The sequence below is a fragment of the Mastigoproctus giganteus genome, chromosome 13 (genome assembly GCF_048544385.1).
Source record: "Mastigoproctus giganteus isolate SK-2022 chromosome 13, ASM4854438v1, whole genome shotgun sequence".
In the NCBI taxonomy this organism is placed as follows: Eukaryota; Metazoa; Arthropoda; class Arachnida; order Uropygi; family Thelyphonidae; genus Mastigoproctus; species Mastigoproctus giganteus.
Window position 1 is genome coordinate 131,866,336 of NC_143587.1, and position 26,911 is coordinate 131,893,246.

General features: G+C 38.4%; 1 protein-coding gene across 1 annotated transcript in view; it reads left to right on the forward strand.

Moving 5' to 3' along the window:
- LOC150076444 (receptor-type guanylate cyclase Gyc76C-like) overlaps positions 1-26,911 on the forward strand; it is a 303,616-nt gene that overhangs the window by 234,624 nt on the left and 42,081 nt on the right. The window contains exons 7-11 of the mRNA XM_090387981.1: positions 6,970-7,148; positions 12,267-12,366; positions 14,638-14,716; positions 25,165-25,267; positions 25,403-25,561. Of these exons, the coding sequence (XP_090244107.1) occupies positions 6,970-7,148; positions 12,267-12,366; positions 14,638-14,716; positions 25,165-25,267; positions 25,403-25,561 (620 nt within the window). The remainder of the gene's footprint in view (positions 1-6,969; positions 7,149-12,266; positions 12,367-14,637; positions 14,717-25,164; positions 25,268-25,402; positions 25,562-26,911) is intronic.

The window sequence follows — 26,911 nt, forward strand, 5'->3', positions numbered from 1 at the left end:
TAGGCTCGTTGGCACCATGCCGGTGGTTAACTGTGATCATTACTTGTTTCATATGCCACAAATTCTTGACTTCCTAATCTTTTCCATGTAGCTTTTCTGTAGATTTCCGGTATTCGGCACTGCTGTATCGATCAGGTAGGTAGTCTTCTCTTGTCGGTGACGGTTATGTTCAGCCTGTTGTGCAGGATCGTCTTATTCGTCCTTATGGCGCGAATCCAGTGCAATTTGTGGGTAGGGGTTTCTAGTACAGCCTCAGGTTCGTACTTGTAATACAACTTATTTTCTATCATCAAGTGTTATGGCTTCGCTATATTCTGATGTATGGTCCTAGCGACCTAGTCATGTCTGTGTGAGTATTTCGTGTGAGTGATCACCTTGAATATTGGGCTGATGAGGTGAACTACTTCTGGGACAAAGTGGTATCGCCGGCATGTGTCACCTGTCACTTCAGGGTCCTTGGCGATGTATATTTTCTGTATTTCCTGGTGTTGATTATTTAGTCTTAGATGGAGAACACGAATATTTCGGTTTCAGGAAATAGCGCACCATTAATCTAGCAACTATACACTGCCTGTTGCAAAATTCTAGGATGCCCATCATCGTATAAAATTGTTACTTAAGATGAAGGTACCCCAAAGCTTCATTCATTGTCAGAAATCAAAACATCACAGCTACTAAAATCAATGCCTGGTGTTTCCCAATGGTTGAATGCTCCCATGTCATTAAAATTAGATAAAGTGAACCTTGGTTCACTTTATCTAATTTGTATTTATACCAAGCCAGTAGAGAACGTCACTCCAACTGTGCAATACTTCCAAACAGCCATGGCTACGGGTGCCAAGCGTATTTTGAAACCAGGCGATATTCTTACCATTTATAGAGTGCTTTTGATAAGAGATTGAAGTTTTCTTTTTATGTTCCTACATTTCTATCAACAGTTTTTCTTTAAAACCAGTTCTATACTTGAAAGCCACAAGTTAGAACATAGTAAGGAAACACACCTTTCTGTATTTTCCTGTATTTCTGGTTGTACTAATCAACTAACACTTCAACCGCTTGGCCTCCGAGCGGCATTGCTCCTGCCTCCCCGTGGCGGGGCCGGTAACCTGGGGAAAGTTATCCTCCAGGGCTAAAAGGAGTAACCATGGATTCAAACGAGTATCCACCTCTAGAGCTTTCAAGCTCTAGACCAGACATATCCATTGATAATGACGGTAATCCACCGAAAAGGCTTCGGAGGGAAGCGCGGTGCAACGACATGCCAAATTTTCTCGTAGTACATTCTCTCTCCACCCAGCCTGTGGGCAAATTGTCACCATTTTTAATACAGAGCTATTTAGAATCATTTTACCAAAAATGGTAAAACGATTGCAATCCGGAGACCTCCTTATTGAAACAGCCAACCCCAAACATTCCGAGTGGCTGCTCAAAACAACTGCATTAGGTGGGCTGCCAGTATCTATTACTCCACACAACACATTAAATGGGCGCCTCCGTAGCCAGGTGGGCAGGAGCAGCAGTGCGTAGCACACGCTTCTTGATTAGACCGGGGTTCGGGCCCGTGACCACTGAATACGGAGGATGCGGAAAGGTCAGAGAATGACCACCGCATATCCCCGGAGCAATATGGCTTTGGTTGCTAATGCTCCTAAAAACCAAATAACAAACAAACAAACACATTAAATTCCTCGAAAGGTGTCATAACCGAATGGGACCTACTTACAATATCTATATTAGTTCAAGAACTGAGTAATCAAAAAGTAATCGGCGCTAAATGCATAATGGCTAAAAAAGATGGAAATCTCGTCCCAACTAGAACCATCATTTTAACTTTCAGTGCCCCAGATTTTCCATCATCAGTAAAAGCTGGCTATTTAAACTGCCGAATTCGGCCTTATATTCCTAATCCCATTCGTTGTTTTAAGTGCCAGAAATATTGGACATTCCTAGCAGCAGGCATGTAGAGGTGATGCCATTTGTTCTATTTGTGGTTCCAAGGAGCGTGCACAAGCAGACTGTTCAGCCTCAAGTCCCATTTGCCCCAACTGCAAAGAAAGTCATCCAGCCTTTTATGAATCTTGCGAAATGTGGAAAACAGGCATGAAAATTAAAAAATCTAAAGTAGAACGTAAAGTAACATATCCTGAGACACGCAGACAAGTTATGTTGACCATGCCCAGTCGTTCTTATGCATCTCACACTCGGAGCACCCATTCAACAGCAGCTCAAACAGCTGTATCAATACCCCCCCCCCCCAACACATCTCTATCTAACTAGGTTAAAACATCACTATCAAACTATGGAAAGGACACACTCCAAACTAAAACCAGTGAAGCAACCAACACTCTAATTAGCATTCCAGCTGGCGCTCCAGCGGTCTCCCATGATAGTGAAAAATTGAAACCTAAAGACAGCAAGAAAACCACAAACAGTATGGAAGTAGATGTACCCTCAGATTATGAGGAACCCATACTAGAACTTCATGCGAATGACACTATAAATACTGGACGTCCCACCTTCTCCAAAAAAGAATGCAAAAAAATGCTCCACTTACAAAAAACAGTCAGTAGAATCATCCTCAGTTAAACCAAAATGAGGCACAACATCATACAATGGAATTGCAGAGGACTAGTCAGTCATTCTGATGACCTAAACGATTTACTTGCTCAGTTCAACCCCATAGGTGTATGCGTACAGGAAAATTTCTTGCCACCGCATGTTTCACCAAAATTTTCAAATTATGTCATCTACAGACAAGATAGGATTTCTGAGTCTTCTGTCCGTGGAGGTGTAACCCTAACGCATCTAATTCTGACATTACTTTTAACACACCGTCCAATCACATCCAATTACAAACCACTCTAGAATCTCTGGTAGTTCGTATCTCAATAACCCTTGTTTCCATTTATATTCCACCAGCAATAACATTTCTCCATTCAGAACTGGAAAACCTCATTAAACAACTCCCAACGCCAATTTGTCTTTTAGGTGATTTTAATGGCCACCATCCATTGTGGGGATCCACTGCAATGGACGCAAGGGGCAAATTGATTGAAGAATTTTTGAACAATAATGATCTAAATTTACTAAACTCTGGTTCTTCCACCTACCTACTGGATCTTCTTCTGAAATTGACTTATCAATCTGTTCACCGTCCATTTTTCCATTCATGATATGGTCGGCGTTAACCGATCCATTTAATAGCGATACTTTTCCTATTATTTGCATATTACAAACAGGGGTAACCCCAAATCCACTTGGAAGTTTAAAAATGCTAATTGGGATGGCTGTTCCGCCCAAATATCTCTAGACAGGCTTTATGTTGAAAAACAGTCGATTTATGTTGTAAACACTTACATAACCAATCAGATTCTGACTGCAGCTGAGGCCTCCATTCCAAAATCCACGCCATATCGAAAACACAGAAATCACTGGTGGAATACATATTGTTTAATTGCCAAACGGAAAAAACCGTGCTTGGAATTATTTCCGAAAGTATCCTACCACAGGATAACCCCAAATCCACTTGGAAGTTTAAAAATGCTAATTGGGATGGCTGTTCCGCCCAAATATCTCTAGACAGGCTTTATGTTGAAAAACAGTCGATTTATGTTGTAAACACTTACATAACCAATCAGATTCTGACTGCAGCTGAGGCCTCCATTCCAAAATCCACGCCATATCGAAAACACAGAAATCACTGGTGGAATACATATTGTTTAATTGCCAAACGGAAAAAACCGTGCTTGGAATTATTTCCGAAAGTATCCTACCACCAATAACCTAATTGCTTTTAAAAGACAAAAAGCAAAAGCAAGACAAGTTAGGCGGAAAGCGAAACGGGATTCATGGATTGTTTTTGCCTCAACCATCACCAAAGACACGGATACACGGGTCATCTGGAAAAGAGTACAGGCATTAAATGGCAAATTTGCTCGGCTGCCCTCTCCGATACTTCATGGGAAAGGGAAGGACATTTCTACTCCTGAAGAAGTTGCAAATGCATTACCAGAATCATTTGCAAAATCTCAGCTTCTGCCATCTATGCGTCCACCTTTCAGAACATCGAAGCAGGTACAGAACGGTATAAAATCAATTTCTTCACGTGCCTCTCATTCCCGTACAACCAACCGTTTACATTAATAGAACTTCAAAAATCATTAAACAGATCTTCCAATAGCGCTGCAGGTCCAGATGGAGTTCATTACATTGTGCGAAAGCATTTACTTGGAGAAGACGTCAGAACCCTATTAATTTTTTTGTAATCGGATCTTCTCTGAAAATGCCTATCCTTCTTCATGGCGCCATTCGTTCATAATCTCCTTACCAAAACCAGGAAAAAGTCCCTCCTGTGCTGAAAATTACAGGCCAATATCTCTTACGAGCTGCATGGGAAAACTTTTCGAAATAATGGTTCATACTAGGCTCACTTACATCCTGGAGTCAGAGATTCTCCTTCCAGATCATCAATATGGCTTTCGAAAAAATAGATCAATCCTAGATGTGCTCATTAAAGCCGAGTCTCATATCCGCAATGCCTTTGTCATGAAACAACATCTAGTCATGGTCAATTTAGATCTCGAAAAGGCATTTGATACTACATGGAGTCATGGTATTATTATGGACCTTTACCATCTGGGGCTTGGGGCCATTTGCCGAAAATAATTCAAAATTTCCTGCAATTGCGTTCTTTTCAGGTCCGATATAAAAATATACTCTCTGCATCTCACATTCAGGAAAAGGAAAAGGGAGTCCCACAGGGATCAATACTTAGTCCAACACTGTTTTCAATCCGAGTTAGCAGCATGACGCGAGATGTCCCAAAAACCGTTCAAACTTATATTTATGCAGATGACCTTCCATTTTCTGTCAGTCTCAAAGCATGAATACCATCGAACGGCAGCTCCAACTTGCCATAACCAAAATAGAATCCTGGACTTCACGGGATGGTTACCGACTATCAGAAAAGAAATGCACTGTCACTCAATTTGAAAGAAATGAGCTCTCCGTCCAGAACCTGAACTACAAATAAACAATACTCCAATGCCGCTTGTTAATACCGTTAAATTTCTTGGACTACTATTAGACCGCAGACTAAATTTCCAAGCACACATCACTTATTTGAAAATTTCTTGTATAAAGTATCTAAATATGCTTTGATCAGTCTCGTCGATGTCATGGGGAGCTGATCGGCATACTTTGCTGCATCTTTATAGAAGTTTAATTCTTGAATGGCTAGATTCTGGTTGTCCAGTGTACAACTCTGTCAAGAGCACTACTTTAAAACGGCTAAATATGATCCATCACAGTCCTCTGAAGACTGCGCTGGGAGCTTTCAAGACTTCTCCTATCCAAAGTCTGTATATTGAAGCGCACGATCCCCATTACACCTGCGTAGAAAAACACTACTGCTCCACTACGCTGCTAAGATCCAGAGTCTACCACATCGCACCCAAGTTGGGAGTATCTTTATAATACTCGTTGGGAATCCTTCTATGAGAGCAAGCCAAATGAAAATAGACTTGCCTCGCTCAGGATCAAAGAGCTTGTTCAGACTTGGAATGTCAATTTAAATGAAATTTTCCAAGACACAACTACACCTGTTGCTTCTTGGACACATGTGTCTGTCTCTCAAGATATACACTTCCTCCAGTGGGGGAAAATATTATACCTCCCTGCAATATCAGACAGTTACATTCAGCTCATGCTACTATGAGCAATCATGCCTGTAAAATTTATACGGATGGTTCCAAAACTGAGAGTATGGTAGGTGCTGCGGCAGTTTTTCCTTTATGTACAAGTTCAGCAACACACCACCGCTTGCTTGCAGCGTCTTCACAGCTGAATTATATGCCATTAAGTTAGCGCTTAGTACGATTATTGAGCTTTCCATCTCATCTGCCATAATTTACACAGATTCTCTTAGTGCTGTCTCTGCCATAAGGAAGAATTTCTCCTATTCTCATCCTACATTGAAACAGATTCATTCCCAGCTATTCGCTTGCAGTGTGTTCAATCAGTGAATCAGTTTTTGGTGGATCCCTGGCCATCCAGGCATTCCGGGAAATTAAAGTGTTCACTTTGCCGCTAAACATCCTCAACCCGCTCTCTCACAACATCCTCAGGTTCCTTACTCTAAGTCTGTCATACGCAAAGCGTGCTACTATAAATGGTCACAGACCTGGAAAAGTGACACCAACAATACACTTTACCAGATAAAAGAAGATCCAAAAGCTGTGGCTCTCTGGCTTCCGACAAAACAAACGAGAGGAAGTGGTACTGGCAAGCCTCAGAATTGGTACACACTCATCATACTCATTTCTTTCTATTATTGAAAAGGAAAACTTTTTCTTAACCGGTTAACCACCAGCCTGGTATTGCGTTACTTGCAAACTGATTGCCCTCCGTAAAGTTATTAATTTGTCATTTCTTTAAAATATGGGATTGCTATAACTGCCTGTTTCAGAACTTACTGCTCCCTCTTTAGCTTGCAGGTGGCTTCTAGTGACAATACTCAGACAAAACAATTGTAGAGAGATTGTCTGATGTTCAGTGGCACGCGTTATACAAAATTGGAGTTCGCAAAGTTGTAATATATCGGTACCAGGATAACTCATTACAAATGCAAGTTTGTTCTTCTGTGAGATTTCAGACGGTTGCATTATCCGTGATGTTTAAATCCTGCTCGCATAACAGATAACAGAACAAGACAATCATGATAAATGTTTATAGTTCGTTCAGTTGTTTGTGTTAATAGTTATTTAAATGACTCATCTAAAACTGTTCAACTACCAATCTCTATACCATTCTAAATTCCGGAAACTTCTGAAATCCGGCACTTCTGAATCCCAGAGTGTGTCGGTTTTTAAAAACTTTACTGCATTATTATTATTTTTAATTTTATGCAATGTTTATACCGAGATAAAAATTCTTTTGGCTTTTAACCTATTAATTTATTTTGCTATGTAGGTATAACTGGAGCGTGGATACGAATTGACGAAAACGGAGATGCCGAAGGAAATTATACTGTCCTTGCCCTTCAACGAACGCCTCACAATTTAACCCTGAAGGGTATTGATGTAGCTCAGTTTCCTTATACCATGTTACCTGTAGGAAGATTCCATCATGAAGCTACAAGCGGAGAACCGGTAAAGACTTTAATTCTTTAAATTATCATTTGTTTGTCATGGTACTATAATAGCTTTGTAGAGGTGAAAGTGGCTGATGAGAATCAGTTAGAATGAAAACAATAATGAAGTGAAATAAGGACACAGATAAGCCAGCCCAGCCCTCGTGGGTAGCACAGTTGGTGGGATCGCCTTCTTCCCCACACCGGGTGGAAAATAACCGAATTCGAATCTCATCGATGGCGTGAGGAATTTTTATGGTCTTTTTCACAATGTGGCTAAATTAGTTGGTCTCGGGCGAGAGTAGTATGGTTTTTTCTCCTGAAAATTCGTTTTTCATCCAGCAAAACAGAAAATCGATCTCAGAACACGCGCAATCCACAGACAATATACACGGAGCAACATGGCTCTAGTCGCCGATGCTTCTAAAAACAAACAAACAGAGAAGCCAGATACAGAACGTAGAAAGCTACATGTGTTTAAAGTGATCTTTAGTTCTAAAGCAGTTTTCTGTGGTGGGTCCAATCTCCTCTTCGAAGTTATTTTGACCACCTTATATATTTGTGATCAATAGTGATCACAATACAACGTTCGGGTGCTATATCGAAGATGGAATAGCTGTTAATAATATGGATGGAAAATCAGATTCAGAAGCGAGTGCCCATGAGTCTAATGGCCATTCCAGGAAAAAGCAACAAGTATTTATGAAGATATTAAGGATAAGTACGGCAAGCCCCAGCCCAAGTTCGTGGCAAGCAACGGGCGGTTTAATAGGTTCAAGCATCGCGCTGGTTTCTACAAGTTAAGGTATGCGATGAAGTCGCCAGTGCCTTTTAATTCGAATGTGAGAGTCATATTACTACCGCCAAACACGGCTTCACTCATCCAACCTGTAGATCAGGGTGTTATTTCGAATTTAAAAGCATACTATTTATGCACAACATTTGCTCAGACATTGTCTGCAGTAGATGATGAGAAAAATTTTATGTTAAGAGACTTGGAAATTTTACGATATTTACCACGCCATCTTAAACATTAATATAAGGCCTGGGCAGAAATTACCAAGTTGTTTAAATGGTGCATGGAAGAAAATATGCCCACGGCACATAAAAGGCTTCGAAGGATTGAAAAAGACGAATCATATGAAGAGGTTACAGATAAGATTGTAGAGCTACTTCAGTTGGAGGTTGATGCCAAAGACGTGGAGGAGTTAATAGAGGAAGAAAAGAAGGAATTATTTAACGAAGAACTTATTGACTTGCAGGCAGCGATAGTGAAAGAATAAAATGCTAATGAAGCTTAAGATGAGCTGAGACGCTCCATCACCGGAGAGATGGCAATGGTGAGGTTTGAGAAGATGGATCCCAGAGGGATGAATGATTTCTTTGCTTGCTTGCTACAAAGAAATATACGATGAAAATAAAAAAGGCACAGTCCAGAAATCAGTATGGCTTCAGACCAGGATCCTCAACTGTGGACGCACTGGGAAACTTGCTAAGGATACTCCAGGATTGTAGACGAAAGTATCTGCTGCTCATCTCTGTTGACTTTGCTGGGGCGTTTGATTCATTTTGGTGGCCGAGCGTCCTGGCAAGGTTGAGGGAGGCTGAAGTGCCTCTTAACCTCTACAAAGTAATTGAAAGCTATTTAACGCAAAGAAGAGTGGAAATCAGCGTACACTATCAAAAAATAACAAGAGAGGTGCACAGAGGATGTCCTCAGGGGTCGGTGCTCGGGTCGCTCCTGTGGACAATGGTCCTCGATGAATTCCTGACGACGGACCTGAGTTCTGTGGCAGCACACGCCTTCGCGGACGACTTGACATTGACGGTAGAGGCGGACTCCAGGGCCCAATTGGAGACGCTGGCAAATGAGGCACTGCAGCGGCTGCAGCAATGGGCATCAAAGAACCAGCTAAAATATCGTCAGACAAGACCTCATCGATCCTCCTAAAGGGGACTCTACAACTACGACGACCCCCGCAAATTAAAATCAACAATGCAACAATCAAATTTGTGAGCCAACTGAAATATCTGGGCGTTATCCTAGATAAAAACCTGACGTTCCAGCCGCATCTGAAATACATCAGAAGAAAAATCAGAGGATACTGTGGACTGGTAACCAGAATCACAAGGAAAGATTGGGGACTCAAGAAAAAAACACTGATGCTTTACTATAAAACAACCTTCCTGCCAGCAATCACCTACGCAGCAGCGGTGTGGTATCCAAAAACGACACTGGTAGTTAACAAAAGAACACTAGAAATGACCCAAAGGACCATACTGCTATCAACAACGCGCGCTTGCAGCACGGTAAGTACTCCAGCATTGCAGGTACTTGCTGGAGCACTCCCTCTGGACCTGGAGGCAGTTCGGGCGGGGCTACTGTTTTTGCTGGCCAGGGGAGTGGCCGCTACCCACCAAGGATACACGTCTGACCCGGCGGGCAACCTAAAACACGAAAAAATTAGGCTACAGACCCACCTCCTAGATCTTTGGCAGAGAAGGTGGACAGAGACTACAAAAGGCTAAGTGACAAAAAGATTTCTGCCAGACCTCCGGAAAATATACCCAAAGCAGCCACCGTGGTACTTCCCAGGGTACCATATGACAACACTATTAACCGGACATGGACCCTACAAGGAGAAGCTGTTTGGCTTCGGACTCGTTGAGGACCCCAACTGCATATGTGGGGAAAGTGAAAGCTGGAGCCACATAGTCTATGATTGTCAACACTATGAAGACCTCAGAGGGCTACTAATAACAAGATTGCGATACTTCCCAAAAGGACTGGAGCACCACTTCCTGGACACTGAGGATGAATATAGGGCACTCTCCCAGTATGCGCAAGACCTATTCACCAGGAGAAAAACACTAATAGCTATCTACAGCAATGTACACAGAGATTGAAAAAAATCGGCGCCAAATGTGATAGAAAATTTAAACCCTGCAGAGGACCAGCACTTGGACAAGAAGAGTGCTGATCACACGGAAAAGAAAAGCAAGGACGGGGCTCGCCCCATGTGTGACAAAGCAGAACAGAACGCAGCACAGCTGCAAACAGCCTGATGGTGATCTGAAGAGGACACTCTAGTCTTCTTCACCTATTATTTCCACTTCCTTGGGGGGGGCGGAGGGGACGTTTTTTGTTCCCTCTCCTCCATCCCCAAACTTCTACTCTGGTATTTCATACCAGAGTAGAATACCAGGTGGAGGAGAGGGAACAAAAGTAGAGTAGATAGCCCCAGTTTTCAATATGAAAACTGGGGCTATCTACTCTATTGGCCACATATTTCTGTCTTTCCCCCCTAATCTCCAGTCTCCCTCCCCTCTCTACCTTCATCATAGCGAAAGCCCCATACATCAAAACCTTAATATGATAAAATTACCTTACGCCCAAAACTCGGCCTAGCAAACCAAAGCGATATTACCCCTACCATAGCGAAGATTTTTCACTTATTCATATTTTCTCTTTATATATATATATATATATATATTTTTTTTTATTTATTTATTTATTTATTTTTATTTGTTTTTATTTTTTTTATTTATTTGTTTTTATTATATTTTTATTTTATTTATTTTATTTTATTTTATTATTATTTTTATATATTTTTTTTATATATGTTTTTATTTTATTTATTTTTTATTTATTTATTTTATTTATTTTTATTATTATATATATATATATATATTTTTTTTTTTTTTTTTTTTTTTTTTTAAGGTCCTAGCCGCCGAAATCCCAGAAAATTAAGCGGCAGCACCTGCCAGAGTGAATCTACAGCTACTGGGTTCCTGGTCTGCCTCCACGGGGCGTAAGTGGGACAACGTTGGGCCTCAATAGGGGTCCAACGGCTAAATGACCAGATGGACAACGGTACAGAACACAACACATGAACAATGCCCACACACTTTTAAATCTCTGGCATTTCCCAGTGAACTGGTTCACCACAATGAAAGCAACGCGGAGATGGGGGAAACCCCTGGTGCCGTAAGACAACAACACACACACTTACACTTACACACACTTACAGTCCAGTCATCCCCACACACTTTTAAATCTCTGGCCTTCCCAGTGAACTGGTACTGCTATAATGGAAGCAACGCGGAGATGGGGGAAACCCCTGGTGCCGTTAGACATCAATACACTTTACACTTTGCATACACAATCCAGTCATCCATTAACATGTTCTTTCGTAAGGTTCAGCAGCCTATACTTTCTAAATCTCCACAGCCCTCATCCTCCGCAGCGGCGTGCTTATCAGCTGAAGACGTCAATTCTGGCAGCGATGCTCGAGAAGTAAAATTTATTGACGTTATGCCTGTCCCTTCTCTTTTTTTGTAATTTTATAATTTTGACACTTTTAAATTGCACGCTTTTGTAATTTTTCCTGCGCATGAGATATAAAATTGAGTAAACACAATAAATAATCCTATTCACATGTTCGTCGAGCATTTATTTTTTGATTCAATCAATTCAACGAGAACAGTTGCGAGTGCTGCACAAGCATGAGACAAAATCCGACTTACGTAACATTCCGCGGAACGCAACAGATACGTAAGTCGGGTAGTTCCCGTAGTCATTTTATTTCTTGTATACTGTGTATATATATATATATATATATATATATATATATTCATATTATTTTAGAATTATATGTTAATTTTTATCAGTTTAAATCAAATTTAATACTAAATTTCCATTACTTTTACAGCAGTTACAAATTGATAAGTGGTAGTTTCAGAAAAAGGATTAAGCTATCGAACGCTTAATCACTTGTGACTAAGAGAGCAGAGCAAGAACGCATTTTTTTCTTTAAGTATAAGAATACAAAAAAGAAAAGAATCGACTCTTTCATGATGAATACGGAAACGTTGTATGTAGATTATCTGTTGATGTTTCTCATGAATTTAATGTGTACTTTGCATTGATCTTCACAAACGAAAGACCTGTCACAGCGAGAAGTAACCATGCAAATGAAGCTGAGCAATATGAAATTAGAGATATTAAAATTATAGAAGATTGGAACAATAGAGAAATTTGTATTTTATTTGATGTATTATGCTTATTTAATGTGTAAGGATTATATAATTGATATCTCTTTATTGATGCTATCCAATTAATTATAAATTTCAATAGGCGTTTCAATTAATACGCCGAATTGAGTGGATTGCGAAATCGCCACCCCTTGATGAACCTCCCTGTGGATTTAACGGAAGTGAATGTATAGCACCACCAGGTTAGCATAATAACATTTTAAGCATTTCTTTTTATATTTTTGCTTACAAAGTATTTGATGTATGCTACAGATTCATAGTATGTACAGATTTTAAATAAATAAATTTATATATATGTGTGTAAAGGTTTATATACATGTAAAGATTTGCAGGCATGCAAATCCATTTTTAAATGTGCGTGTGAGTTTTATGATCAGCGTTGGGTTGTGTAGTTTTGTTCTGACTGGTCACTTAGCCACTAGCGGGGATCACTTTGAAGGTTGTTTCCTGGCATTTATCCCTACAGCGAGGACGTGGACCATCTACTTTTGAAACTCAACTGTCTTGCCTATTTGTATCCGGAGAGGCAGGTCCTTGATAAAATTTGCAGGCAGTGGAAAGGTGCAACAGTGTGTGGAGGGGAGAAAAGCGTAGTGGTATGAAGAAAACAGCGAAGGCATCCCCATGAAATAAAAGTAAGAAGGTGAAGGGAATGAGGAAAGAATGATCAAGTTTATTTGATTTAACTATACACTATGCAGCTGTAGTAAACGTGCGTGAGGGGCGGTCAATAAGTAATCACTCTTCGCCTTAAAATATTTGAGTTAGGGATTCTAAACTTACAGTATATGCAGAAAACCAAGCATTATGGTGCAAATAGACCCATGGCGAATGTTCAGTTCGTTTACTGTAAAATTAAAGTCACACGTCTGTCTTCAAGCAGTAGCTTGAAGACAGACAATACGATCCTATCGCCTTCTACCTGTAGGAAACCAACTTAACTCCACATACAACTGTTTCACTCCGGAACTACATAATTTATCTGCAAGATCGTGTTGTACACAATCCGAATAATCTAGCACGTGGAGTAGCGTTCATAACACTAGCCAACAAAAAATATATTTTTGTCATAACTCTGCAATGAAAATATGTGATTCTGGAGGAAATAAACGCGCTGATTACGAAAATCACCATGAAAAGTCTCCATCACGTCTTCACCAAAAGATGTATCAACGTTTATGTTTGGAGAATAGATTTAAAACCATGAGACCACACCACGATCAGTTAACACTTGGGAAACTATGGTACAGCCTACAAAAATCCTCTCCAAAAACGCTAAGTGTTCTATATCCTACCAAGTGCTGCAGGCAGCGGACGAAGCGATTTGAAAACAATTCACAAAAGTTTCAGCATGCTCAAAGATGTGGGAGAATAATGAATGCAATACAGCCAAGAAGGACAAGAACAGAGCATGAAACATCTTCAAGAAGTTCCTGTCAACTGCGAATCTCATTATTTTTTTATATATTCATATCATTATTTGATATGCCTACTGATTCGATATTTTCCGAAATTTGTAGTAACGTCCGCAGTCCTATCATTCCAGTTCACAATAGTTTAATGATCTTTGCAAATTATTATTGATCTTCATAAATATTGCACTGAAATATTTATGAAAAATACGCGGACGATACCATCTGTATTCCTCAGACAGCGATACCGTGTGTTTTTGGTGAAGTGTAAGCTTCGATGTGAGAAGTACAGGTTCACAGGACAATAACCAATGATGTGATTGTTCGATGTCGTTCAGATAAAAAGCATTCATCTCACGTCAACCGGTCCAAAGAGAGCTCAGTATTGTAACACGCAAATTGATGGTCTCTAAAGTTTATTGCCTCCTGTGGGTTTACGTGTGAACCCATATGTAAAGTTTGTACACCTTTCCCAGTCGATGCAAATGGAAACGAATGGTTTGATCATTCACATTGAATCTTTCTGCATGCATTTGGTTTGTTCCATTTGAATCCGACTCACTGGTGGTCCGTCGTCCCGCATGGGTCGTGTCGTGAAGTGACTAATCAATTGATTAAATTTCTTGAACCACATTTGTCCTGGTGCGTTTTTACTCACTGTATCTTCTCTGAACGTCGTGCATATGTGACGGATTGCTTGTGTAATGCATGTGTCCAGCTTATATTTATAAAGTAAACATGCTCGAATAACCATAATTGAAGCAGCCATCTTTTCGTCCCTTTCGAAATTTTATTGAAATCCAATTCAGGCTAGATAAGCATAACATCAACTGACTCTGTTACTTCTACTTGCGAAATGCATCGATGGATAATCGCCATCTAAATTGACTTCCACAAACGTTTTGTCAAAATATTAACAGTTTTTGTCACTTGATACAATGTTTTCTTAGTTAAATTCGTATAGACTTATTCAATGAATTTTAATTTGGAGAAGAATACATAATTATCATATTTATATATTTATGTTTTGCCTTTTATTAGACAAAAAACGAGAAATAGTAGCAGGAATATTAGGAAGCGTGTTGGTTAGTGTTGCTGTAGTTGCTGCCATTACGTACAGGTACGTTGTAAATAATTTTATTTTGTTGAAAAAAAATTTTAATAAAATACATCGATGTACAGTGCATAATTGAAAACAGAGAATGTAATTTAAAGTAACTGATACCACCGATATACTAAAAGAGTGTATTTTTTTTATTTATTAAAGAAGGCAGTCCTAGCCAGTTTTTCTGGCAACCCCACAATCTATTGCAATACTGTACAGGTAATTTCTAGAATAACATATACTGCCACTGGTTGGTTATAATTCTTGGCACATGGAGATGGCCAGGGATCGTCTGTCAGCGTACGGATGATATCGAATGCAGCATCAGTCGTCTGTCAGCATACTGATAACTGCAAATACAGCATCAATGCAATACCCCCAATTTGGAGGGTATGTGTATTCATATGTCAATAAAAAGCTATTTCGAGCTAAAGCTGATCCATGAGTCTACTGGTCTTGATTACAGGATATTGCTTTGCGTTCCGTTTCATTTTAGATGTCGGGGAATTTAATGCTTAAAACGTTTGATTAAAGATGATGGAAAGTTAAGTTTTAACACTATCTCTCTCATCGTTAACTAAGTCCCGATTGAAGAATTCCGAGATTTTCTCTCAGCCTTCTAGCGAAGTGTAACTTACAAATCACCAAACGAGTTAAGTGTCTAAACTTTCACGTTTTCAATGAGAACCTCAGAGTCCAGGCACTAAATAAAAATTGATTCTTGAGGATGAATTTGGAGTTTAGGTTTTCAGACGGATGAATAGCATCATTAATAGCCCATTTCACGATTTCAGGTGTTTATACAAATCTTCAATTTTTGTCATGAAACACTTCTTTTCAGAAAACAGTTCCATGAAGAGAGTGCCACACCTTTGCATCTAGAATGTTTCCTCGAGCGTCCTTAACACCTTTCAAATTAAAACATTGAAATCAATAAAAGTATATTAATTTCCATTGAGATGATTTATATGGTCTTTCTCTATTCTTAGCAAGCAGTAATTTCCGAGAACTATTATTCATGTTGTGTCTATCAAAGAGCATTACGAGTTAGCTTTAGCATTAAATATACCTAACTTTACAGTGCGTGATTTACTTAGTATTTATAGAGCAGTACACTTACAATGCTATGTCGCCAAGTATTTTCTTATTCTCTGCTTATCTCTTATTTTGGTACACATTTTAATCCGAAGTAAATGTTAATAATTTAGAGATAAAACAAATGTTCATGAAAGAGCGAAAAACAAATCAGCCATAGGTCACAGCTAGGATTTCTATTTTGGAATTTAGTCTATTCGGCGAAAGTATGCCGAATATGTTTATTGGAGAAGAGACTGCCTTTTCCATACTTCGGTAATTGAAACATTCCATCGCGAATTGCCTGGAATTTCGTTACCATTGCAATGACCAGTTGAAATCATTCTATTGCGCTTTATGGAAGACATGGAATTATATCAAAAAAATAACCTTGGCAGTGTTAATATAACGTTTCGAAAAAGGTGAAAGGGATCATTTCGTTATATTTCATTAATGACTTCTATAGGTGGAATTAATTTTACTGTGATCATCAATGAAATTCGAGTGAACCAAATAAAGGCTGATGATGTAGTAATTCATGATTTAACAGAAATTAACTGTTGCGAGTTTATTCAACCAGCTTTTCGTTTTGTCGGCTAATTGCCTCTAAATTTATCAACAAACTCGTGAGGTACTAACAGATAGATGTGACAAGATAATCTTGTTAAACATAACCTCCTCGATGAAGATAAAAAAAAAAGCCACAGTAGCATTACCTGTTATAATGCAATGAGTGACATTTAAGCATTAATGGCGACTACCTCGTTATATCCGTCACGTAATTTTAATGTGGAATTAGCTGGTAATGTTGTCAAGTCCAGACATCGCTTTCAGAGAGATGATAATCTGAATCATTTTGTTTTTAAGTATGTCATTTGCAATTTCTTTCCGAAACTCTTGTCTCAGAGCACCATTCTGCTGCGTTGATTTTTCTACATATTCTCTTGGGTAAAGGACACCTAATTTGAATTTTTTGTTTCACTAAAGTTTCAATTTATTGATAAAGTGAAACACTTCCGACCTCCTCTGCTTCTTTAAATTACATTAAAAGATATGACACTTAATAAAAGTATTCCGAAGTTGGGCACCTTAAAAATTCTGCTGGAAAAAAGGTCCCATATTTATTCACCAACGTTTAGTTCTATGCCTAAGGGTAAAACGGTATAAATATTTGAAGTGAGAAATGAAAGACAAAATAACGTATTCCAATTGGAATATGGCGAATCTTGCTTTGAGGAATATTTTAAAATTCGCCGAATAATTTTGTGATATTTTGTAAAACAGTGAAACCAAATTCTGTAAACATCTACTGCCTGAAGGCGAAACTAGAGTATTTTGTTTGGCATGATGGCTGTGGAAATAAAGCGAAGCATCCTTGCATCAGAGCAAAATTTATTATAAAGAAAACAACGTTCATTCAGCCCATGGGCTTTCTTTATCTTGAGGGAAGATAACTGCTCGATATAGTAATAAAGAAATTACCCCAATACTTCAATACTTTTTTAAATAATTCTTACCTGTTCAGAAACATTTCCGTAAGGCAGCAGTTTTTTTTTTTTTCTTAAATGAAAAGAATAGCAAAAATATCGGAAACTTTTGAAAATGGTCATTGTGATTAATGTAATTGATTCTTCGTCTCTGAGAATCCCAAATGCTGCTTCCCTGTGAATTATTATAAAGATAATTTAAAACCGCACGACGGAAAAGTTTAAATTTATCTGCTTGTTTACAAAATTGTGAGAGAAAAGAATTTCAGCCAGTTTTATTTTTTTCTTAGAAATACTTGAGAGTGGAAACAACAAACCAATGATATAACATGATTATTCTTTTGAAAATTTAGTTTTGCATAAAGGCTGTATTTGAAAAAATAAAATCCATAACTGAATTCAGCTCGTACAAGACGCTGCCAAAATCAGCACTGACACCAGTCCGACTTGTTCTTAAAATAGAACTGCATTGAACACTTTCATGGTTAAACGTTCCAGAAAACACTTGCCTTATTTCTCCTTCAGTTGAATGGAATGTCATGACAATTTCACTATCAGATCGCTTCCACGTATTTTTCAATTTCCATTCTCATATACAATGGACATAAAACACTGGAATATTACTTCTTCATCCAGAAAACACGGAGTGCAATATAATAATTGCATTTCACTGAATTGCTAAAAAGAAATTTTTTTAATACACTAATTCTAAAGCTTGCTTATCTCGTAGGTGTTTACTGTGATCGATCAATTATATCTCTCACTGTTAGAGAACATAAGCAATTTTCTCCCAATCCATGGTCTCGTTTAATCATAGAATTGAGGCTGATAATGTTTCCGATCTAGGAATTAAAAATACTATCTGGGGTGGCCGAAGATAAGTGTCCATTTGCTGAAGATATCATTCAACGCTTAATTACCATGAAAGAGTTCACCAATGGATAGGAGCTTACACGATCTTGGACAACATTAAATCAATACACAGATTGCGTAAATTGGTTTCAGTTCGTAAAGATAATGATGTTGAATGGTCTTAATATTTCTGTTTACTTGCCTTGGGTACCATTTTGAGAAATTATTGCATTCTACATGCGATCAAGGAGAAGCAGTGTCTGTAATCGCACTGATAATTTCACATTTTAGCGTATCGCTTGCCGTGTATAGGGCCCTCGTGGGTAGCACGGTTGGTAGGATCATCATCCTCCTCCTCCCCAAAAAACTTGAGGGAAAAATTACTCTTGTCATCGAGGTGAATCGATGACAAGAGGAATTTTTATGGGTCTTTTTCACAACGTGGCTCAGTTAGTCGGCCACGTTTTAAAAAATTAAACCCGACGGTTTAATTGTAAATTAGAGCCTGTTTAAACATTTAAGTTAAACTGTAGGTGATGTTTCCATAGGTAATATAACTGCTTTATGTACGAGAAAATAAAAATTCCACGGTGCTGCATAACAAAAATGTATCGAAATGAATGCAATACAACTGCCTTTATTAGCAAAATAATAGAGTTACTATCTTACTCAAGCCGACTGACATGGGCATACACTATTGTTCCTGTAACTTTTTTTCGATTTTAATATCCGCGAATAATTGATACTAAATGCATGAATTTTTCCCAACAGCATGATATAATCTGCAAAATTACTTCAAGGAATAGTTTCCTCACAGACCAAAAGGAGTAATGCTCATTGGCTTCACGTTTCGATAGATGGAGAATAACCGTACTACGGATGATGCTTTATCTTACCAAAAAAAAATTCGAAAAGAGAGAAGCTCGTTAAGGAAATTTTCCAGATTCAGTGGCCTTAAAAACATTTGGTGTTTGTCAATTTTTAGTAAAAATTGTTGACTTTTACAATATCACTATCTAATTACTGCATCTTGTGAAAAGGTATCCTAAAAGATATAGTCACCTTGCCTGCCTGTTGTAATCAGAATCAAGTTTGTGGACCTGGTTGAACACCGGAAAAGGGAGGAAACGATCTCTCAATAAAAATCTCGAATTCCGGGCGGCCAGTCTAGTAGTAGTCCTCAAGGCAGATATAGGGATTCTACAGCATGTATCCCATATGGATGGCACGGAGATAAGTTCCGAAACCAATTTCACCGTGATGACCAACTCCGGGAATCAATACGCTCGGTGAGACGGGGAACTCCAATTGTATTTTCTAATGCTTTTGTTCTAGCTTGTGGCGGCAGATTGAATTTCCAATTGCCCCATTTCGGTAGCGATTGTTCAGATGCAATGGGAGGCTTTTTAATCGTTTGGGTTGCTGAAGCCCAGACTTCCGACGCGTACGGTAATGGTAGGCAGATAATCGTATAAATGGTATTTGGAATCTAGGTTTAGAGTAATTGATTTCATATAAACAGAACTGAAATACTTTCCAGTCAGACTTTATGAAAGAATTTCACACTTCTTTAAAATACCTAGTTACGATCAGATCTCTGAACTCAGATCTCTTTCTGAAGAATATTCCATAAGGACAAGAGCCATGACGTCGTTAAAATAGTATAGCTTAAATGTAGAAATGCGAGTTTGAATTAAAAAAGCATAATGCGACTCGCAATGGAAAAGTGCTTCAAAAAGAAGTAAACACTTTGAGATGCTCGTGAATTTCTAATAGTCCATATATATGTTAGTATTATGAAATACTAACAGTGCCAAAGAGTAAATAGAAAATACCAAATTGTTGATAAACACGGATTAATTTCTTCAGCCCTAGCCGAAAATGCAATTTCTATTCGCATCTGCTGCGGTGACCGTATTTCTAAAATTGCTCCTGCACAGGAACACGCATTTTGTCATTCAATTTGCAAAGACCCCTTCAACAAATAAGTCTGTCACGTAACTTACTCACGTGCTACAATAACAGCCATCACATCGTAAGTCAATTCACAACTGGAAGTGAGCAGTGTGAAAGCAAAGATTGTAATTGTAAAAATATGAAACTGCCACAGCTCACACCATTTACTTCCAAACATAACATATGTGGAGAGTGCAAATAAAGTTTGTCACCATTACCATACTTTTTCTGTTAAAAACCACCACAAATGCCTTCAGGTCGTCACTCTCAACATAGAACCTCGACGTTTGAGGTTATTCATTTGGCGAACCTTTGAACACTCATATCTCGCTTGAACTCAAACGATTCCAGCATTTTCCTTCTCGTTTATTACCCTTATTTCATCTACCGCAGATCTCCTTCTATTTGGGACGTTGATCTGAACAATTTTCAAGCTGCTGCACAGATTATCAGGCCTTCGATCGTGGTTACAAGCCATTAGTTCCTAAATTCCTTACATTGTATTTGTTCTTAATTGTACCATACGTAACATCCTCTGTTAGACCGGGCACTATTTTCTTATTACAGAATGTTCAGCAGCCGAACTTCTCAGTTTACAGTTTCACCATACAGCCTGTCCCCTCTACGGCGTGCAGTAAATGTTCCCTTGCACAATGATTATAGATAGGCTCTGACTGGCGGCTTGTTTGAGATGCATTACCAAAACCTTGAATACGCGTCACCAGATAGAAATCGATTTAGCCACGTGGTATGTTATAACACTACGACTCTGTTGCCTTGGACCAGAGATGGCTACTCCCAGTAGCCTTATCCTTTCAGATGGCATTACTTTCTCAAGCTCATTATGTGACCGCAGTAGTTTTTGCGCCAGTAAAATCAAAACCAAATCAAACTCTGTGTTTCAGTCTCCAGCAGCAAACTGTTTTCTCAGATTTTACGTTACCGCTTCACTCTAACCGTTTCAGAGTGCTTCTCATTTCTCTCGATACTGCTGAAAAGACATCAACAACTAGTCTTCAGTCTTAACTCCCTCGCCGCCTTTCCGAAAATCACGTAATTCTCTTCGTGCTGTGTCACTACATCTTTGTTCATTTCACGTAGCATTTACGTTAGCTTTCAGTACGGTTCTGCACAGTTCTCTGATCTGTTCTCTCTCTCTTTTATCTCTGTCACTTCTGCTGCTTCAAATCACCCAGTTCTTCTTGCATCTGTGAATTCATAGTCAGTTGCTGATTCAGAATGACTATCGGTACCATTTCTTCCGTTTTTCATATAAAATTCTGAGTCAATTTTTGTTTACACTCGTTCAGATTCTATACCCCCACAACACACCTCAAGTATATGTAGTCACAGTGCTATGGTTAGGCATGCTTATAAACAGTGCACGGATCAAAGGGAACAGGCTGTATGTACTTGTCCTCTGCTGAGGAGAATAGTAATCTATTTTAAATTAGTATTTGTATGTATTTATTATTTGTTTCTTTCATTATTATATATAATACATAAAAACTAGATGTCTGAAGACGTTCGTATTTAGGGATCTATAACCATGCTGCCTGAGAGGTTTTCCATGGTGTCGGCATAGATGACGCTTGCATGTCCGTACAGGTGCCTCACTTACCATACGGGGAAGTCGGAAGCAAATCAAGATGAATGATATGTTAACTGTGTTCCTCTTACTACTCATGCAAAGTGCGGATCCAATGCCACGGCTTATTATCGTCTTGGAAGATTCCGTTTCTGTCCAGGAAAAATGCAACATGGCAGGGTGAACATGGTGTCCAATGAGCAGTCGGTAGACCTCACCAGTGAAGAATTGGTTCATACGCACTAGGGGTGCTGCTAGTTCTTGTCAGCAAAACATTCCCCGTATTAAGTAACTACCGTCCCCTGCCTGGATAGTGGGCATCACGCACGAGTGGTGAATGGATTCGTGAATCCACACGAAGGCGTCTGTCGGCGTGATGTCCAATGTATTTAGAACCATCTAACCAGCACATTCGTTTCCAGTCCTCTAGTGTCCAACCACCATGATGTTGACATCACAGCATTCGCCATAACAGCCTAGCAGCAATAGGTCTCACAGAGAATACCTACAAGGAACTCCAGAAAGTTGCAATCCTGAACACCTGTAGGATAGTTAGAGTTCTTCAACCAACAGTAACACCAGACATAACAACAACCCTGTGTACCTGGCAGCAATACCCGTCACGGGGTGGAAATCAGGGAGAAACAATATATATAAGGGCAGCAATAATAATAATAATAACTTCTACATTGCTTCTTTCAACCACTCGTTCTCTACTACAACCTACATCACTACATTCTCCATCATTCCCCTCTCAAGCGTGCTCATGAATAATTCATGATACTACTGTTTCCAAGTTCATTTCCGCAACTTATGAAGAAAGGTTTCCAAATTCCTTCTCATAAACGACGAAATTGAGTGATTATTCATCTAATCCATCTAATACACTTACCAAGGCAAGTGGCCCACCGTCCAACGCAGTGTCAGACTTGCCTCTATTGGTTATTTAACTACAAACGAACGGTGATTCATACTGTTTTCTTCACCAACCTGCTCTTGATGATCCATCCTGTCTATTATTTTTCTCCAAATACAGGTCCTATATGTTCTATATTACTTTTCCAGCGTCTTGCCATTTTCTTGCCTCTTAATATCTTCTCATATTTTCACTACGATTACTTCCTACACTTTTATGAGCCTGAGGTGATATACTACACGAAGAAGTCGGTTTTCTTCTCGAGTTATCATCCTCTACATAACGTTTTAACGTTTCTTCCATTTACAACATGACCCTTTTGAACTACTGGACCTATTTTTTGAGCAGACAGGACTATCCACCTCGGATCCGCTTGTTTCAAAGAAGCCCTTTTCGCCCCTACCACAAGAATGAATTACCATTGTTCATTTTTTTTTCTAACACATTCCTATCGCTGCTATCCCTCTATTTGCCTTTCTGATACGTTTTCCTTAAACCTACCTCCCCTTTTTCACTTACGTTCTTACCATTCTGCACTCTGTCTCCTTGCTCCCGTTTCTCCTATTACAATTCCGGGGAAGAGATGAATTTCTCGTCTCATCGATAATCTCCATTTCATAGTGCTGAACTGTACTTTCCTTTTCCAGTATTGTTTGGTTTTTCTCCACCCTCACTGTATCCCCCTCCTGTTTATTATTCTCTTCTCTTGTCATGTCTTGGTATATGTCAAGATCTAGTGTTGTTTAGTGTTCCTGACAACACTATAAGAAATAAGAGTGCTGCACAAACCATGCTACTCTACTAAGTCACCTGACTCTAAAATAAAATGTATTTAATATTTCAATTTAAATCAAAATGCTGTCAAAATCACGATGGTAGAAATGGCTTTTCTTTCTACTTTACTTCAACTAAAAATGACTATCACAATGCTATCCTGTGGGGCGTTTCAATCTTTAATTTCCCACTCAGGAGGTATGTTAAAAATCTATAGCTGTCATTTTATACTGCTAGAAGCAAACTTGCCAACCAACCAGCCTCTCAGATTTCAACGATATTGAACCAGTGTTGCTACAAATGACTATCTTTACTACAGATCTGAATTTGCCTTCAACTTCAAGGTGGCCGCGACAATCAAGCCCAATAACATTTAAAATTAGAGATTTTAAATGAAATTGTTGTATAGAGTTTGTTATACGTCCAGGGGATGGTGGAGTTATTCATTCCGATACCTTCTGGATTCGCCCCAAGTTGGCACGTAACGCATTCTAAATGTATGTAGTACGCTGCACGAAACCATCCGTCAAAATAATTTTAGGATGTAGAAGAATGCATAGTTAAAACAACTCTGGCTGATACTCCCTTAAAATATGCAGAGAAGGCTGTGACTAACCTCAGCTCAATTAGTTATTCAAAAGATTACGCTGAGAATTTTTTAATATAATGCTTTCTTCTTCTTGTTGAAGTTGCGGATTTATTTATGCAAAACTTTTGTACTCGTTGGAATGAGGATAACAGTAGACGCTACTGTATTCAACTGTTTATTGTACAACTGGTTTAATTTTAATATCGTAGTGGATGTTGTTATCTTCATTCTAACATATTATAATTTGTCTGCGTGACGTGTTAAAAACTTTTTGTGGTTTTCCACCCTTTGGGATTGTTGAAATTTTTAGATAGAATATTAAGAAATTAAAGTTTTGTCTACTTGCGGTTGGTTATTGCAAATGTGTTTAAGGTATAGCATTAAGCAAACCCACCAATGTTAAAATACGCTAATCAAATGAACGTACAAACTTGGTGGACTTGCACTTAAATTTGTCCTCATGGGATGAATAGAGATTCAAATTACAATTTGGAAGTAATTGTAATCTTGGAATAGTCTCGTATATTGTTACTATTTTAAGGGATTAACTATTTTTTTTCTTTCTGTTTGGTTCGGCTAATCTGGGAACTTTTTTTGCTCCTTAAAAAGATCATTGGCTTATAATTGGGTAAATTACTGGCTCGAGTTTTTAGATTATTTATCCAGCGAAGAAAGTGAGGATATTTACATTTAGCAAATATATTTCGTTATGTTCGATCCGGTGATCTCTCATAAAAGATGCCATAACAAAAAAACTTGTAAATCCCTATTTCTCTTTGCTTATATTTGAATAAAATTCATTTTAAATCATTTCACTTACATGAACATCGATACAGTTGCCCAAGAATAAATACAAGCTCAGTTATTTACGAATTCCCCCTTCCTCTCAAAATTGCTTCCAAGATGAATCTGGTTGATGTTCCACTCTTTGTGATCTGCTATTATAAAGTAAGGTTCGTTATTCACAGAAAGGGCCCCCATTATGATGTTATAGAGCCATTGTACTTCAACAATCAGAAAATTAAATTGTGAATGTGAATGATATTGTTTGGGAAAATATTTTAGTGTTGTTATAGCCATGACAGAACAATAAAAAAGACCAGTAATCTCTACGATCCATTACTGAGCATACAAACCTTATTTTTATTTATAATGCCATATGTTTTACAAACTGCAATATATTATTCTCGTGCCTTTTAATATCTCACGCTTTGAATTCACATTTAGGAACTGGAAATACGAACAGGAAATTGCAGGCTTATTATGGAGAATAACTCAAGAAGACATTCAGAAATACGGACCAGGCATTACTTCCTCGTCTTCGAGTAAGGTGAGTGAACGAATCGTTTTTGCGAATAATATTTCCGTGTAATAGTTTTGTTTACAGTTTCACTTGTTAAAAATAGTTGCATTGGAATCAAAATCGAGTAAGTTTACTTTGAAATATATTTTGATCTCCATCTAGACGAGCCTTGCTAGTGGAATGTCTCTCGAATCCAAAGTTGTGGGACAAATATTTACCCAGACAGCGATGTACAAAGGAACTATAGTAGCAGTGAAACAACTTAGATTTTCTCGAAGGACTGTAGATATATCACGAGAAACGAAAAAGGAAATGAGGCATGTAAGTTTAATATTTGATTCCAAGCTTCAGTTACATTTTGTGATAGTTTTTGTTTTCCAATTAAATGGTTATATTACTGAACTACTTTCTCGTTTAATTCTTCATTATTAGCAAGGTACATCACTAGCATGCCATTAGGAAGTTATTTAGATTTAGTAGTGCTTGTAAAATCGTTCAATTTTAAAGTAATAAATTAACTGTTCTTAATTTTTAACCAGTCTTCTCATATTTTCACTACTATGCTTGTAATAATCTCGGATTTTTCGTAGAAGACAGTTAAAAGTTGATCGAAAGTGCCATTTCAAAATTAGCAAAGAATTTAAATTATATCTTCAATTTCAGCAAAACATTCTTTTATGAAACAGTATTAAAATTTGTTGTTCTTAAAAAACAGAGAGTTTGGTCTTTGTTTTGTTTTTTTCTGCTACGTCTTCCGGTAAGTAAATAAACACTACGCATAGTGGATTCTCTCTTATTTCCAACGGCAGAGATATATGGATTTGAAAGGAATTTCTTTCATGGCTTCCACGAAAGATAGATCATGATTACCTTTCGTCATGTGGATGGCGCCATCCAATTGATAAATTGACTTCCTTGACAAAGGCATTACTCGTTACTGATGGCAGAATTTGGATTAAGGAGGTCTTAATTCTAGTCGTGGCGAGCATATAGGACATTATTTCAAGGCATTAAGAATGGGCTGTTTGGTAATGTTTAGCAATTGAAATTATTGTTTTATTGATCTATTGGACAATAATAGTCTTTGAATAGCTGGTTTCCGCAAGGTGATTGTTTTCAATATAGTTTTCTTGATATTTCTGATTCTCCAGCAGTCCAAATGGCACTCCATATCACTCGCAAGATGGCTTTTGTGATTAATGCTTGCATCTGGCTCAGTCAGCGGCGTTAAGTTGATAACATCCGGAACATGTGTACCATCCAAATCTGTTCGTCCACGGTGTAATGGATAACGGCTGATGCAAAGAATCGGGCTTCCATCCATGATTATTTTTCAACGAAATATTTTACAACAGAGCTCAGTTCATTGATTCGACTATGGAATAGGCAACGATAATGAGCGAATTGTTTTCTGCCGAATAATTAGTTAACTCACGTTCGCTTTCTTTCGCAGGAATATGGCATTTCGTAAAGATCCCTTGTTTGTTAGCTTTCGACGCAGTTACGTAATTTCTGAGAAAATCGGTCAGTTCCCTCAAAGTTGGAAAAATACTTGCATTTTCTTATTTCAAAGAATATGGATATGAATTTATGAAAATGCCTATTGACAGTCTGCCAATGTAGGCTTTTCTTATTCTAAAAAAAACTATCAAATTAGAGCCATCCGAGAAC